The sequence below is a fragment of the Canis lupus genome, chromosome 26, assembly GCF_003254725.2.
Source record: "Canis lupus dingo isolate Sandy chromosome 26, ASM325472v2, whole genome shotgun sequence".
NCBI classification, from domain to species: domain Eukaryota; kingdom Metazoa; phylum Chordata; class Mammalia; order Carnivora; family Canidae; genus Canis; species Canis lupus.
Genome location: NC_064268.1, coordinates 27,783,843 through 27,799,480, shown reverse-complemented (window position 1 = coordinate 27,799,480; position 15,638 = coordinate 27,783,843). Strand labels below are relative to the sequence as shown.

At 43.7% G+C, this 15,638-nt stretch overlaps 1 protein-coding gene across 7 annotated transcripts in view; it reads left to right on the top strand.

Annotated features, from left to right (window-relative positions):
- Positions 1–1,466: 1,466 nt before the first annotated feature.
- Positions 1,467–15,638, top strand: part of CABIN1 (calcineurin binding protein 1) — a 150,893-nt gene continuing 136,721 nt past the window's right edge. Inside the window, exons 1-5 of one of the 7 annotated variants that reach the window (XM_049101520.1) lie at positions 1,502–1,549; positions 2,138–2,267; positions 13,231–13,307; positions 13,824–13,916; positions 15,368–15,481. In XM_049101520.1, the coding sequence (XP_048957477.1) occupies positions 13,305–13,307; positions 13,824–13,916; positions 15,368–15,481 (210 nt within the window). In that variant the 5' untranslated portion in view covers positions 1,502–1,549; positions 2,138–2,267; positions 13,231–13,304. The other 6 variants (XM_049101519.1, XM_025474719.3, XM_025474720.3 and 3 more) reach the window with 6 other exon arrangements.

The following is a 15,638-nucleotide window of genomic DNA, read 5'->3' as shown; positions in this document are numbered from 1 at the left end:
TTCTGCCAACATGGTGTTCTGCTTCCCAGAGGGGCTCAGGGAATGTTCCTGGGTTGAATCTGAATGAATGGTTAAAGTGCCCAAGGAGGGATTCAGGCCTAACTCTAGCCAGGACCATAAGGTAGTAGCCTCCTGCCTTGGTCCCACTTTGAATGTTTTTCCCCTACTGTAGTGAGAATGAGGTCATTTGGTTGCTGTGGACGATTATCCCCTCCCTGTCTCCACATTATCCTCACTGTGGCCCTGAACTTTGGCCCCTGGTAATACTGTGCTGCCAGAGTGATCCTACACTGCCTGTACTGTTTCTCACCTCCAAAAGCTTGCCACACAGCTCCTTGCTACGTGGGCCGCTCTTGCCATCTTTTTTCACCTGTTTCACTCCAGAGCATATTTCAAGATACGACTCAGGTGTGAGAGCTGCATCCAGGGGTGCTTGTTATCTATTAAACTTGAAACCACCTGTTTCTGCCTGGGTCCACTGCCCTCCCCCCCAAGGCTGTACTCTCCATGTCAAGATTAGTGACTCCATTATTTTTTGCAACTCCTGGTGCACAACTGAAGCTTATTGTTCTGAACTGACGCTATGAGTTCATGATTTTATCGCTTTTACATAAGGTCAAAGAGAAAGCCATAACATTCATTCCTATTTAATTTTTTTTTTTTTTTTGCTGGACTCCAGCAACTATGAATCCCAACCACTCTTGAAACCTTTCCCTGAAAAACCTCTGAGCTTCCAAGGGTTTAACCTCTTTCAGCCCAAGGCCGTTTTCGGGAAACTTTCAATGCTGAATCCTCTTTTCAGCTTTGGAATTCTGTTACTCCCCCCTCCCCCCCCCCCCCCCCGTTCATTTACCCGTCTTTTTTTTGTGTGTGTGTGACTTTTATCTTTGTCTCTTTAAGATTTTATTTATTAATGAGACACACACACACAGAGAAAGGACAGACACAGGCAGAGGGAGAAGCAGACCCCATGCAGGGAGCCCGACGTGGGACTCGATCCGGGGTCTCCAGGGTCACACCCTGGGCTGAAGGCGGCGCTAAACCCCGAGCCACCCGGGCTGCCCTTTATCTTGGTCTCAATGGCTGATTGTATCCGTACCTTTCGGGCTTCAAATCGTTTTCAGAACGAGGCGAGGCTCGGGATATATAAGGGGGAACGCCCCTCCTCCCCCGGTTCCCGCTAAGCGTCCCCAAGTGTCCCCTGCCTTCCGAGCACCTGCCCCAGGTTGTAGCAAACCGTCCTTTAGCGGCTGCTCAGGGCCAGGCGCCGAGCTCCGCGTTTCCCAGGTGTTACAAGCGGCGGAGCAGGGAAGCCCGACCCACGTCGTCGGGGCGCGCCCGCAGCAAGCAGCCGGAGGGGGACACTCGCGCGCCCGCCGCTCGCAGCCCGCGAGGGCCAGGGGAGCTCGCTCGCCCGGCGGCGCGTGCGCCCTCGCTGATTGGCCAGCGGAGCCGGCACCGGAGCCAATGGGAGCGCGCCTTATTGTCAGGCGCGCAGCCGGCCGGCGCGGGGGTCGAGGCGGGCAGGCCGTTGCCTTGGAGACGCCCGGTGAGTTCCCGGGTGGCGGGCTCGGGGGCCTCCCCCGGGAGGGGGCGCGGCTCTGCTGAACGGGGGGCGGGAGAAGGGGCGCGGGCCTGGGGGGCAGCGGGCGCCGGGCCGAGGCCGGTGTGGACGCGGGAGCGGGGGGGCAGAGGGGCGCCCCCGGTAGCCTGAGTGTCCCATTCGGGGAAACCGAGGCCGGAGGGCGGTAGCGGCTTGGCCGGGCCTCCTCCCCGCCCTGGCCGTCACCCTGGGGTGCCGAGGCCGGGCTCCAGCGTCGGGAGCGGTTCTCGGCGACGGCAGCGGGAGCCACCATTGACGGCGCGTCTGCCCGGCGCTGAGCCCGGGGCTCGCCCCTTGGCTTGCGTCCTTTGACTTCACCTTCACAGCAGCCCCGAGAGGTGAGTGCTGCTGCTGCCCGTAGCGCCGTGTACACGGCTGGAAACGGAGGCCCTCGCGCGGTGAAGGGTCTTGTCCAGAGTCAGCCGACCAACTAGTGGACCAGCCCAAGTCTAGACTGAAAGAAAAACATAAATGTTAAAGATTTTATTTTTGAGTAATCGCTGCACCCCCTGTGGGGCTTGAACCTATCACCAGGAGGTCAAGAGTTGCATGCCCTAAGGACTCAGCCCGCCAGGCGCCCCTAGACTGAAAATCTTGACTGCGCTGCTTCCTAGGAGGAGGAGGAGGAGGACCCCAGCTACACACAGCCTACTGACACACTCAGGTGTCCGCACAAGTGACTTCGGAGTCACTTAATTCTTTGGGGCCTGGCTTACTATGGGTTTATGGGGCTTAACTATGGGACTTGGGGTTTCACGCAGCTAAAATTCGTTGCATGGGATTCATAACTGTGGTTACAACGAAAAAATCTGGGACGCCTGAGTGGCTCAGCGCTGGAACATCTGCCTTCTCAGCTCAGGTTGTGAACCCGGGTCCTGGGATCGAGTCCCGCATGGGGCTCCCTGCGTGGAGCCTGCTTCTTCCTTTGCCTACGTCCTCTGCCTCTCTCTCTCTCTCTGTGTGTCTCTCATGAATAAAATAAAATTTTAAGAAAAAAACAAAAACGAAAAACCTGAAACATGCTTTGAGTGGTCTCCTTCAGAGGTCGGCAGACTTATGTTGTAAGTGCAGTAATATTTGTAATATTAATAGAATTATATATCAGAGTATGCTGTGAATGTAATAAACATTTATAATAGTATTTTAGGCTTAGGAGGCCTACTTTGTCTACTCCGTTCTGGCATCGTACAGTGGATACAGGCAGAGACAATAGGTAAACGAGTGGCAGTGTTCCAATACAATTTTATTTATGGACACTAAAATTTGAATCTTATGTAATTTTTATATGATTTTCGTGTGTCACAAATTTTTTCATCCATTTAAAAATGTCAGAACCATTCTTTGCTCCAAGGCAGGTTAGCTTGCAGACCCCTAGTCTAGCCCAAAACCTCATCGGGTAGAGGAAACTGAGAATCAAAGAGGGGTCTCTTAGGCCAAGCTGATGACACAGCCAAGAAGAGCCACAGCATAGCCTAAGATCTAGGCTTCCTGACTCCCAGACCAGAGCATGTCAGGAAATGCCACCTTTTATCACTGACTGGGTCAGGGTGCTGAGTTACTCAGTGTGTGCTCTTCTTTACCATATGTTCTTAAGGCTGTGGAAACCATGGCCTAACGAGTTTGGAAATTTGTGAGGTTAAATTCCTAAATATGCTATTCTGGGATAATATGATTGCTGGGCTGGGAGTCTGAGAAAAGAATAGATATTTTCTTTCTTCCTTTCTTTATTCAATAGTTCTTGCTCCTTAGTCTCCTTAGTCCTTTTTTATTTTTTTTTAACGATTTTCTTTCTTTATTCGTGAGAGACACAGAGAGAGACACAAAAGACTTCTGCAGAAGGAGAAGCAGGGGGCAGCCCTGGTGGCGCAGGGGTTTGGCGCCGCCCGCAGCCTGAGGTGTGATCCTGGAAACCCGGGATCAAGTCCCACATCGGGCTCACCGCACAGAGCCTGCTTCTCCCTCTCCCTCTGCCTGTGTCTCTGCCTCTCTCTCTGTGTCTATGAATAAATAAGTAAAATCTTAAAAAAAGGAGAAGCAGGCTCCCTGTGGGGAGTCCGATGCGGGACTCGATTCCAGGACCCTGGGATCATGGCCTGAGCTGAAGGCAGCCGCTCAACCACTGAGTCATTAAGGCATTGCATCCCAGTCCCTTAGTCCTTAATGATTACTTAGTGTTGTCTTAGTCTTGATATTTTTCAAGAGTACTCGTCAGTAATCAGATATCAGTCTAATATCCCTCAACTTGGATTTGTCTAATGTTTTCTCATGATTCATGTGAAGTTATGCGTTTTGGGCCACAATAACACAAACATTGTGTTGTCCTTAGTGCATTATACCAAGGAGTTCAAGATGCTGATGTGTCTTATAACTGGTGATATTTATCTTGATTGCTTGGTTTAGTGTCTGCCAACTGAAAAGTTCCTATAGAGTTACTAACTTTCCCTGTCCAGTTAGTAGGTATCTTGGGTGAAATACTTTGGAAGGATGGGAATTCTGGTTTTCACAAATTTATGCCCACTGACCATAGTTAGGATCCATTTGTGGGTCCCTGTGGTGTGTGCCTAAAGGTAATGATCTATTACTCTCTTCCCTTCTACATTTATTAATTCAAATTCAATTAAAGGGAGAGCTATCCCTTCTCTCATTAGTATGGGCCCCAGGGGTATTCATTTTATTCCATTGGTTAAAATCTAATAAAAAAAGTCTAATGTTACCATCATTTTGTTGTACACCGTTCTGACTTTGCTTGTTCAGGATCTCCTTCAGGTTAGCTGCTGTGCCTTCTCAACAAATCTTCAGAATTTTGGGGAGCATTTATTTATTTTCTGGCACCTCCAGATGTTACAGGCTCATATTGTGTTCTCTCTGCCCCAAATCTTGAATCGCAGTTCTTATCTTTAGCCTTACAATATCCAATCAAGATACTATTCTCCACAGTTACTTAAATTAGTTCTTTTCTTCCGCATGCCCTTCGATGTGGTCATGTATTTGTAACAGTATGTTCACTATTGACATTTATGTTCTATTTTGGGTTCCACCTAGATCTTAGTTGGTTTTAATTATTTTTCAAGTAGGAAGCATGACTGTGGTTATAAGAGTAAGAACTGTAACAAAGGTATACTCAGGGAAGTGTCACTTCTCCGGCCCCCCCCCCCCCCCCCCCCCCCCGCCATCTTGTTCCTGTTCTCCCCTACCTTTCACCCCTTTTCCACTCATCCCCTGCAGCTAACTGATCTCTTTGGTGTCTGGATTATCCTTTCTTTTGCACAGATGAACAGGTGTTCATATCTGCTTCTTTTGTATATGAGAGATAGCATGCTATAGATAATTGTGTTAGCTTTATTCAATTAACAATGTCTTGAAAATCACCCTTTGTGTTCATAGAAATCTTACTCATTTTTAAAAAGTTTTATTGAAACAATTCATACACAATTTGCCTATTCATTGGGATAAAATGTACATACAATACAGTGGTTTTTAATATTCATAGAGTTGTGTGTCACCACAATCAATTTTAGAACATTTTTATCACCCCAGAAAGAAACTCTGTACCTATTAATAGTCACTTCTCATTGCCTCCTCCCTTAGCCCTAGGCAGTCACTAGTAATTTCTGTCTATATAGATTTGCCTATTCTGGACAGTTCATATAAATGGGATCATGCAGTATGTGGTCTGTGACTGATTTCTTTCACTTAGCATAATGTTTTCATGGTTCATCCTATTGTCAATAGTTCATTAACTTTTTATGGCTGAATGATATTCTGTTTTATGAATACATCACATTTTATTTATCCAGTTATCAGTTGATGGACATTTGAGTTGTTTCTACTTTTGGTTACTTTGAAAAATGCTGCTATAACATTTCCTCATTAATTTTTACAGCTGTGTATTACTTCACTGTGTGGAAGTACCATGGTTTATCCATCCACTATACTATCTATAACTATTTAGGTTGTTTCCAGTCTCTTGAAATGACAAACAATGCTGGAATGAATAACCCTGTATGTATGTATTTCATATTGTTGGAGGTGCATCTTTAGGATTGATTCCTAGAAGTAGAATTGCTGGGTTGAATGGTGAGGGCATTTGTAATTTTCTTAGCTGTTGTCAAATTCCCCTCCAGAGTGGTGGTGCCAGTTTGCATTCCCATCAGCAATGTATGAAAATAGTGCCTGTTTCCTGGCCACCTCCAACAGAACGTGCTGTTAATTTTTCCAGTGCGATAGTGATAGTGTGATAAAAATAGTGTCTCAGTGCTTTAATTTGCATTTCTCTAATTATGAGTGAGTATGAAAATTTTTTCATGTTTGCGATCCAGTTGTATGTCTGAGTGAATTATTTATTCGCATATTTTCCCTATTTTCCTATCAGTTTCTTTTCCCCCTTGGCTTATGGTATAATATACTTAATGAATGTGAAATGTAACGTTTAAAAGAATTTTGTTTTTTTAAGATTTTATTTATTCATTCATGAGAGACACAGAGAGAGGGAGAGAGAGGCAGAGACCCAGGCAGAGGGAGAAGCAGGCCCCATGCAAGGAGCCTGATGCGGGACTTGATCCCGGGTCTCCAGGATCATGCCCTGGGCCGAAGGCAGGTGCTAAACCTCTGAGCCACCCAGGGATCCCTAAACAAATTTTTTAAAAAAGATTTTATTTGAGAGAGAGACAGAGCATGAGTTGGGAGAGGGACAGATAGAGGGGGAGAAACAGACTCCTGTTGAGCAGGGAGGCCTGCTTGGGGCTGGATCCTAGGACCAATGACCTGAGCTGAAGGCAGACAGTTGACCCTCTGAGCCACCTAGGTGTCCCTAAACTATTTTTAAGTGTACAGTTCCATGGCATTAAGTACATCCACACTGTTGTGCAGCCATCAGCACCATACATCTCCAGAACTTTTATTTACATTTTCCCATACTAAAACTCTGTACCTATTAAACACTCCCTATCCTTCCCTTCCCCCCAGTCCTTGGCAACTACCATTTTACTTTCTGTCTCTATGAATTTAACTACTTTAGGTACCTCACATAAGTGGAATCATACACTGTCATTCTCTGCTGGCTTATTTCACTTAGCATATCTTCAAGGTTCATACATGTGTCAGAATGTCCTTCCTCTTTAAGGCTGAATATATTTCATTGTATGTATATACCAAAATTTTTTAAGAAGTAAGCTCCACGCCTAGTGTGGAGCCCAGTGTGGGGCTTGAATTCATGACCTTGATTGAGATCAAGACCTGAGCTCAGATCAAGAGTCAGATTTGGGGATCCCTGGGTGGCGCAGCGGTTTGGTGCCTGCCTTTGGCCCAGGGCGCGATCCTGGAGACCTGGGATCGAATCCCACATCGGGCTCCCGGTGCATGGAGCCTGCTTCTCCCTCTGCCTGTGTCTCTGCCTCTCTCTCTCTCTGTGACTATCATAAATAAATAAAAATTAAAAAAAAAAAAAGAGAGATTTGTAACTAAATGAGCCATCCAGAAGCCCCTTGTTTATTCAGTCATCTGTGAATGGGCATTTACTTGGGTTGCTTCTACTTTTTGGCTGTTGTGACTAGTGCTGTCCCTTAGTTTTTAAGAGCTTTTTATGTGTTTGTCTACAATATATGTTGCAAATTTTTTTCTCTCAATTTATCAATTGACTTTTAACTTTTTGTTATTGAAAACTTTTCTAATTAATTTTTTTTCAATTTTGTTGAGGTGTAATTGACATAGCACTATACAAGTTTTAGGTATACAGCATAATGACTGCTTACATGTGTTGTAAAATGATTACCACAATTAGTTTTGGTAATATCTGTCATCTCATCTCATATAGATACAAAGAAAAAAATGTTTTTCCTTTATGATTAGACTCTTAGGAGCTTTTACTTTCAAATATACCATATAGTAGTGTTAACTATAGTTATCATATATATTATATCCTTGGTACTTAGTTACAACTGGAAGTTTGTACCTTTTGGCCACATTCATCCAATTCTCTCTCCTGACCCCTTTCCCCACCTCCTGCCTCTGGTAACCACAAATCTGATCTCTTCTATGAATTTCGGTTATTTTGTTTTTATTTTTTTTTATTTTTTATTTTTTTAGATTGCTGTATAAGCGAGATCATATAGTATTTGTCTTTCTCTGTGTAACTTATTTCACTTCGCATAATGCCCTAAAGTTCCTTCTATTTTGTCACAAATGGCAGGATTTCCATCTTTTCTCCATGGCTGAATAATATTCGTGTGTGTGTGTGTGTGTGTGTGTGTGTGTAACTTCTTTTTTCATTCTAGGTGGATGCTTACATTGTTTCCATGTCTCAGCTATTTGTAAACAATGCTGCTAAAGACATGGGTGTGCAGATCTCTCTCAGACATGTTTCCATTTCCTTCAGATGCATTCCCAGAAGTGGAATTGCTGGATCATATAGTGGTTCTATTTTTTGAGGAACCTCCATTATTTTCCAGAGGGGGTAACAATTTATAGTCCTACCAACAATATAAGGGGTCCCTTTTCTCCACATTCTTACCAGCATTTGTTATCTCTTTAACTTTTTGGTGATAGCCATTCTAATAGGTTTGTGAGGTGAACTCACTGTGGCTTTGATTTGTATTTCTCTTATAATTAGTGATGAGTACCTTTTCATGGACTTGTTGGCCATTATTTTATTTTCTTTGGAAAAATGTCTAGTCAGGTGCTTTCCCCATTTTTAATTGGATTTTTTTATTTTATTTTTTTCTGCTATTGAGTTTTATGAGTTCTTTATATATTTTAGTTATAAACCCTAATCAGATATATGGTTTGCAAATATTTTTCCTATTCTGTAAGTGGTCTTTTCATTCTGTTGATTATTTCTTTTCCTATGCAGAGCTTTTTATTTTTATTTTTTTTAAGATTTATTTATTTATTCATGAGAGACACAGAGAAAGAGGCAGAGACATAGGCACAGGGAGAAGCATGCTCCTTGCAGGGAGCCCGATGCGGGACTTGATCCCTGGACCCCGGGATCACACCCTGAGCCAAAGGCCCATGTTCAACTGCTGAGCCACCCAGGTGTCCCAAGAGCAGAAGCTTTTTAGTTTGATGCAGTCCCATTTGTTTATTTTTACTTTTGTTGCTTGTGCTGAATTTTTTGTTCTGCAAAATTTAAAACATTTTTATGTTAAATTTATTATTAATATTATTATTATTAATTTACTGCCTCTGGATTTTAAATCATTGTGAGAAAGCCTTTCCATATACAAGGTTAAAGAGGAATTTATCTGTGTTTTCTTCTAGTATTTGTCTGGTTCCTCTTGTTTTCATTTAGATCCTGAATCCATTTGGAGTTTATGTATATATGTGGTGTGAGGTAAGGGTCAAATTTTACCTTTACCAAATGGCTACCAATTTTTCCCAGCAACTATTTTTACATTTTTAAAAATATTTTATTTGTTTATTCATGAGAAACACACAGAGAGAGGCAGAGACATAGGCAGAGGGAGAAGCAGACTCCCTGTGAGGAGCCTGATGCAGGACTCGATCCCAGGACTGTGGGATCACGCCCTGAACTGAAGGCAGATGCTCAACCGCTGAGCCACCCAGGCATCCCTTGTTAACTTAATTTTTAAGTTTAATTTTTAAATATTTAAGCATCTTTGTTGCTATTACAAACAGGATTTTTCTCTATCATAATTTCTTCTGTTTATTTTTTGTTTTTATGAATGCTATTGACTTTTGTGTATTAATATTATATCATCTACTTCATTGAGGCCTTTTAAGTTTCATCATTGATTTAGGGGGTTTTCCAGATATTCTGTTATATTGTCTGAAATTAATGATTGTTTTACTTCTTTACTCATTCTTATACCTCTAATTGGTTTCCCTTTTCTATTGGCATTGCTAATACGCTAATAAGTACAGTGGTGGATAGTAACAGATATAATGAGCATCCTTGCTTTGTTCCTGATATTAATGGAAATGCCTCTAGTGTTTCTCTATTAAATAAGATTTTGGTTTTAGAACTAAGGTATGTAAGAAAGGATTATTTAATTCCTATTTTCCTAGTGCTTTTTATCACAAGGGAGTGTTAAATTTTGTCAGAGGCTTTTTCTTCTATGGAGATAATCCTACAGTGCCCCCCCACCCGGTGATTTTTGTTGTGTTTTCACACATACAAGTGCTTATGTTTTCATTGTTAGTATTTCTTTACATTTCTCCAATTTTAGCTGCATTTCCTTTCACCCAGTTGTTTAATAGGAGGTGCTTAAATTTTTAAATAGAAGGATCTGTCTTCTGTCGTTGATGGTGGTGGTAGTGTTAGTAAATTATAGTTTTAATGTATTGTGATCAGAGGTTTTTTTTTAACACATATTTATAGAAGATGTTTTCTCTGTGACTTAATATTTGCATTTGTTTTGTGAATATGCTGTGAGTGCTGGAGCATATGTGGTCTCTTATTAGCAGAGTATAGAGTGGTATGCATCTGTAAGTACTATAATCATTTTGTTGTTTTGATCTTCTGTGTCCTTATTTTTTTCTCTATTTGACCTGTCTTACACTGACAGTGGTGAATGAAAGTCTCTTATTAGTGTGTTTTTATTTATGTGTCCTTGCATCTCCTATGTTTTTTGTTTCATAGAGTTTGTTGCTGTATTATTTGGTGTATATTCTTTTTTTTAAGATCTTAATTTTAAGAGAGAGTGCATGCACACATGTGAGTGGTGGGGAAGGGCAGAGGGAGAAAGACAATCTCAAGTAGACTCAGTGCTGAGACTGGAGCCGGATATAGGGCTGGATCCTAGGCCCTGGATCATGACCTGAGCTGAAGCCAACTGAGCCACCCAGGTGCTCTAAGACTGTCAACTTTCACTCAACATAATGGCTTTGAGGGTAGCCCACGTGGCTCAGCGTTTTAGGGCCGCCTTCAGTCCAGGGCGTGATCCTGGAGACCCAGGATCGAGTCCCACGTCGGGCTCCCTGCATGGAGCCTGCTTCTCCTTCTGCCTGTGTCTCTACCTCTCTCTCTCTCTCTGTGTGTGTGTCTCTCATGAATAAATAAATAAAATCTTAAAAAAACATAATGGCTTTGAGATTCATCCAAGTTGTTACATGCATCAGTTGTTTGTTCCTTTTAAGGGGCAGTATTATTCTATTGTGTAAGTAGTATTCTTACTGAGCAGTATTCTCTTGTGATATATCACAACAGTTTATCTGTTTAGCTGTTGAAGAATATTTTTGGTAATTTGAATGGAGCACCTTTAAACTTTTACATACAAGCTTTGTATGAACATTTCTCTAGGATAAGTAGCTGGGATGAGATTGCTGTATCATATGGTAAATGTGTGCTTAACTTTATAAGAAACTATTTTCCACCATGGTGGTACTGTTTTGTATTCCTATCAGCACTGTGAATTTCAGTTGCTCTGTATCCTTACCAGGACTTGGTATTGTCAGTTTTTTTAAAAAGGTGGCCATTCTAATAGGTATATAGTAGTATCTTCTCATGATTTTATTTATTTAGTTAATTTTTATAAAATATTTTATTTATTTATTCATGAGAGACACACAGAGAGAAGCAGAGACCTAGGCAGAGGGAGAAGCAGGCATGGGGAACCTGATGCTGGACTCAACCCCAGGACCTGGGGATCATGCCCTGAGCTGAAGGCAGACACTCATCCACTGAGCCATCCAGGTGTCCCTAGATGCAGTTTTAATCGTATAGTTTCTACTTCTCTCTCTCTCTCTTTTTCATATTGTATGATGATCAAAGTGTCCATCATGGCATAGCTCCAGACTGAGCAGCATTCTTTTTTCCCAAATGTAGAACATAGGAGATAAAATAGCTATTAGCTCAGGGGAGGTTTGAGTCTTCCTTGTTTGTGAAAAGACTACTTCCTTTCTTGTAAGAACCCTGAGAGAACTCACAGACCACGGTGGAAGCCATGCTAGAAATGATTGCCACAGTGCTATTGGCAATAGTAGCAGTCAATTCATGTTATCTGGGTGGAGCATGCATTCAGTCTGTAGGCCCAGGCTCACTCCCTCTGCTTGCTTGGCCCTTCCAGGGCCTTCTGCTGGCCTCTCTGATGGGACTTTTTCTGACTCCTCTTCCTGCACTACCTGGCTTGTTTGAGGGGTGCCCCCCCCCCGTCCTGACCCCTTAGGCCAAAACCCTTGGTGTTATCTAGAATCCCTCTGCTCCCTCTAGCCTCCTAGGTGCAGAGTCCTGTGAGTCTACCCCCTGTAGTGTGTCCCTTGTGTCCACTGCCCCATCCAGGTTCCTGTTATCTCTTTGTTTAGTAACAGCATGTAATTCACATACCATATAGTTCACCTATGTGGGGTGTGTAAGTCAGTGGTTTTCATTGTATTCACAGAGGTGTGGAATTATTACCACAACCAATTTTAGAACATTATCATCACCCTGGAAAGAAACCCTGTTCCTATTAGTAGTCATTCACCATTTGTCCCTTTCCCACAGTCCACTATCTACTTTCTGTTTCTGTAGATTTGACTATTCTGGACATTGCATATAAATAGAATCAGACAATATGTGGCCTTTTGTGACTGGCTTCTTTCATTTAGCATCGAGGTTCATCCATGTTGTAGCATGTGTCAGTACTTTATGATTGAAGAATAATCCATTGTATCAACATGCCACATTTTATTTATCCATTTATTTTATTTATTCATTCATCACTTGGCAGACATTTGGGTTGTTTCTACCTCGAAGCTGTTATATATAGTGGTGCCATGATCAGTCGTGAACCAGGTTGGGTATGGACATATGTTTTCATTTCTCTTGGCTAGATATCTAGGAGTGGAATTTCTGGGTCATACGGTAACTCCGTGTTTAACATTTGGAGCAACTACCAAACTGGTTTCCACGGAAGCTGCACACTTTAGCTTTCTGTCAGTAATGTATGAGATTCTAATTTTTCCACACATTCTCACCAATCCTATCTTTTTTTTTGCAGACTTCAAACTGGTCTGCCTACCTCTAATATTTTTTTTTTATATTTCTAAAATTTTGTTTTCCCCAAAACTCTCAGTGGGTCCCCTGTTGTCTGCAGGTTGAAGTTCCCAGTTCCCTGGCATGGCACTCTTCCATCCTCCATATCCATCTCTGTTCTAAGGCCTGGCCGTGGGCTGTGTTGGCACCCAAGTGTGTCTACATTTCCTCATCACACCACAGCTCACCCCCCCCCCCTTTGTTTCACCACCCCCTACTGTTGTCTGTTCCTTAGGGCTTACCACAAGTGCTGCCTCCCTCACTGTCCAGGATCCCTTCGTGTGAATTATTTTCCACCCGTAGATGTTGCCTTGGTTTCTCTTCATTTCATTCAATTATTGAAAAAGAAAAAAAGAAAAAAACCTGTTTATAGGTCTCTTTCCTCTGCTGAGCAGTGAGCCCTGAGAGCAGGAGTTGGTCTCAGTCTACTGTGTCCCCAGTGTCTGGTGTCTTGCCTGGCTAGGGCAGAGGCTCTGGCCATGGGACCTGGGGGATAGATCTCAACACAACCAATCTGAGGCTGTTGCTTGCCAGCCTGTGTGCTTAGAGCTGGGTATGCCCCTGGATTTGGGGCTGCTTTGTGGTGGGCCCCTGAAACTATGGTATTCCTGTCTTTTCCTGAGCCCTCTCTTAGTCTCTCCTGTTTCCTCTCTAGGAGATTGTGGACTGGCACAGCCCCCACCAGTGATGGGAAGTGGTGCACAGTGGCAGCGCTGAAGCTCTCTGAGTATGGTAAGGACTGGTGTTTGCATATTTGCTGTTAGTATTCTTTTGTACCTTTTCTCCTGGGGACAAGGGGCATTTTCCTGGGTGACACTCCGTATGGGGCAGCCTTCCTCCTGGGAGAGCTGTTGGAGCAATTGAGGGTAAGGATGTTTGGCCTTCTTTTGGAATGGCTTGCAGGGCCTCTTCGTAGTTGAAAGAAAGGTATAAAGTTAACATGTTTTGTTGAAATATGTTGTTCTAATGTCTTCTATTGTTTCTGGCATTGCTGGGGTGTTCCTTTTGCAATGGATAGTACCCAGGACATGCTCCCCGAGTAGCTTGTTATGGTCCTCCTGGACATATTCTGGTCCTTATTTTTTTCCTTGATGATCATTTATTGCTCATTACATTCTGAGAAGGCCATAGCTGTTCAAGCTATAAGAGGTTATGCACTGGAGCAGAATTGTATTCGTTGTAGATTGTTAAAGAGACAAGTGATATCTCAAAAGCAATTTTTTTCTTCCCTCAAATCCCTGTTTTTAGATTCGAATTGCAGCCTTAAATGCCAGCTCTACAGTTGAGGATGATCATGAAGGAAGCTTTAAAAGTCACAAAACTCAGACCAAAGAGGCCCAGGTATGTAATCCATGGTCTTCTTCTGCAGGTAGACTCTGCTTTTCACTTCTGTAGATGGTACCTTATTTTAAATGTATTCATAGGACTCACTGCGATATCACAGGAAAAATTCCATTTTTTTTTAAAGATTTTTTATTTATTTATTCAGACAGAGAGAGAGAGGCAGAAACACAGGCAGAGGGAGAAGCAGGCTCCATGCAGGAAGCCTGACATGGGACTCGATCCCGGGTCTCCAGGATCACACCCTGGGCTAAACCACTGCGCCACCGGGGCTGCCCAAAAATTCCATTTTGAAAGATAGTTCTTCATCTCATGTTTTACCTGCTTCTCTTGGAGGTGGTCACACTGAAGAGAAATTCCATATTCTCTGAGCAGCATTTGAGCTGGTTGAGGCCCTGGGCCCACTTCTCCAGCTAGGGCTAGCTTTCTATGCAGTCCATTCTTTGTGCATGTTTCAGGGATTGGCATACCTAAGGGACTATAGAATGTAGTGGTAGATGGTGTTTTCCAGTGTGAGAAGGCCCTTGATGGGGTCTCACTGAGATCAGTGGGGGGCCAGATTCAACTTCAGTTCCCTAGATTCTTGGTCTTTCCTCTCTACCATGAGGCCTGGCACCACTTCAATTTCAGCCTGGCTTTCCTTCCCTCCATCCATCTTTCCACCTTTCCTGCCTTAGTATAGAAGTGGTTTGCTTCTTGTTTCTGTCTTTGTTTTCCCTGGAATAAACATGTACCTCCCCTTTCACAGGAGAAACCCAGGCAATCAGGAGCCCTCTCAAAAGCTGACTTGTCAGCTGTCCCTCGTCTTCAAGGGGATATCAGTTGGGCTCAGCCTACCCAGTATCCCCTTCATCCTGAAGGAGGTTGTCACTCTCCCTGGGCAATGATCAGGCTAGGGCAGAGTGGCAGGTAGAAAGCAATGGAAACCATCCATATTCTCTAGGAATCCAGGTTATTCTGGCTGGTTTGGCCACTCTCCCAGCTTTACCCAGCAAGGGCCCAGGTGGGTTCATAACCTTGTTGTTGCTCTGACCCTGTATCCCTGGACCAGTGTGTTTTTTGCTGTTGCTTAGACTTAGTTGAGCCTGTGTTTCTCGTGTCTTGTTGGGGGACTTCCAAGGGGTTCTTCTCCCAGTGATGAGCTCCTGGGAGGTTGGAATGTTTAGGATTGTTTCTTCTACAGGCCTTAACTATAGCTCCTATTACACTTTTGGCTTAAAAAAAAGACAAACCGGGATCCCTGGGTGGCCCAGCGGTTTAGCGCCTGCCTTTGGCCCAGGGCACGATCCTGGAGACCCGGGATCGAATCCCATGTTGGGCTCCCGGTGCATGGAGCCTGCTTCTCCCTCTGCCTGTGTCTCTGCCTCTCTCTCTCTCTGTGTGACTATCATAAATGAATAAAAATTAAAAAAAAAAGACAAACCTTTATAATATTCTCTCTTGGTTTATAGGAAGCAGAGGCTTTTGCCTTATATCACAAGGCCTTGGATCTCCAGAAACACGACCGGTTTGAGGAGTCAGCCAAAGCCTACCATGAGCTCCTGGAGGCACGCCTGCTGCGAGAGGTGAGGTATTACAGGCTGGGTGGCGGGCTTGCCCTCTGCCTTCTCCTTCTTGGCTGGGAGACCTTGGACATGTTACTTCTCTGCCCTTCAGTGTCCCCACCTGTAGAGTGTCAGCCTCATTGGGTCACTGTGAGGGTTGAATGAATCCAGTGAAGCG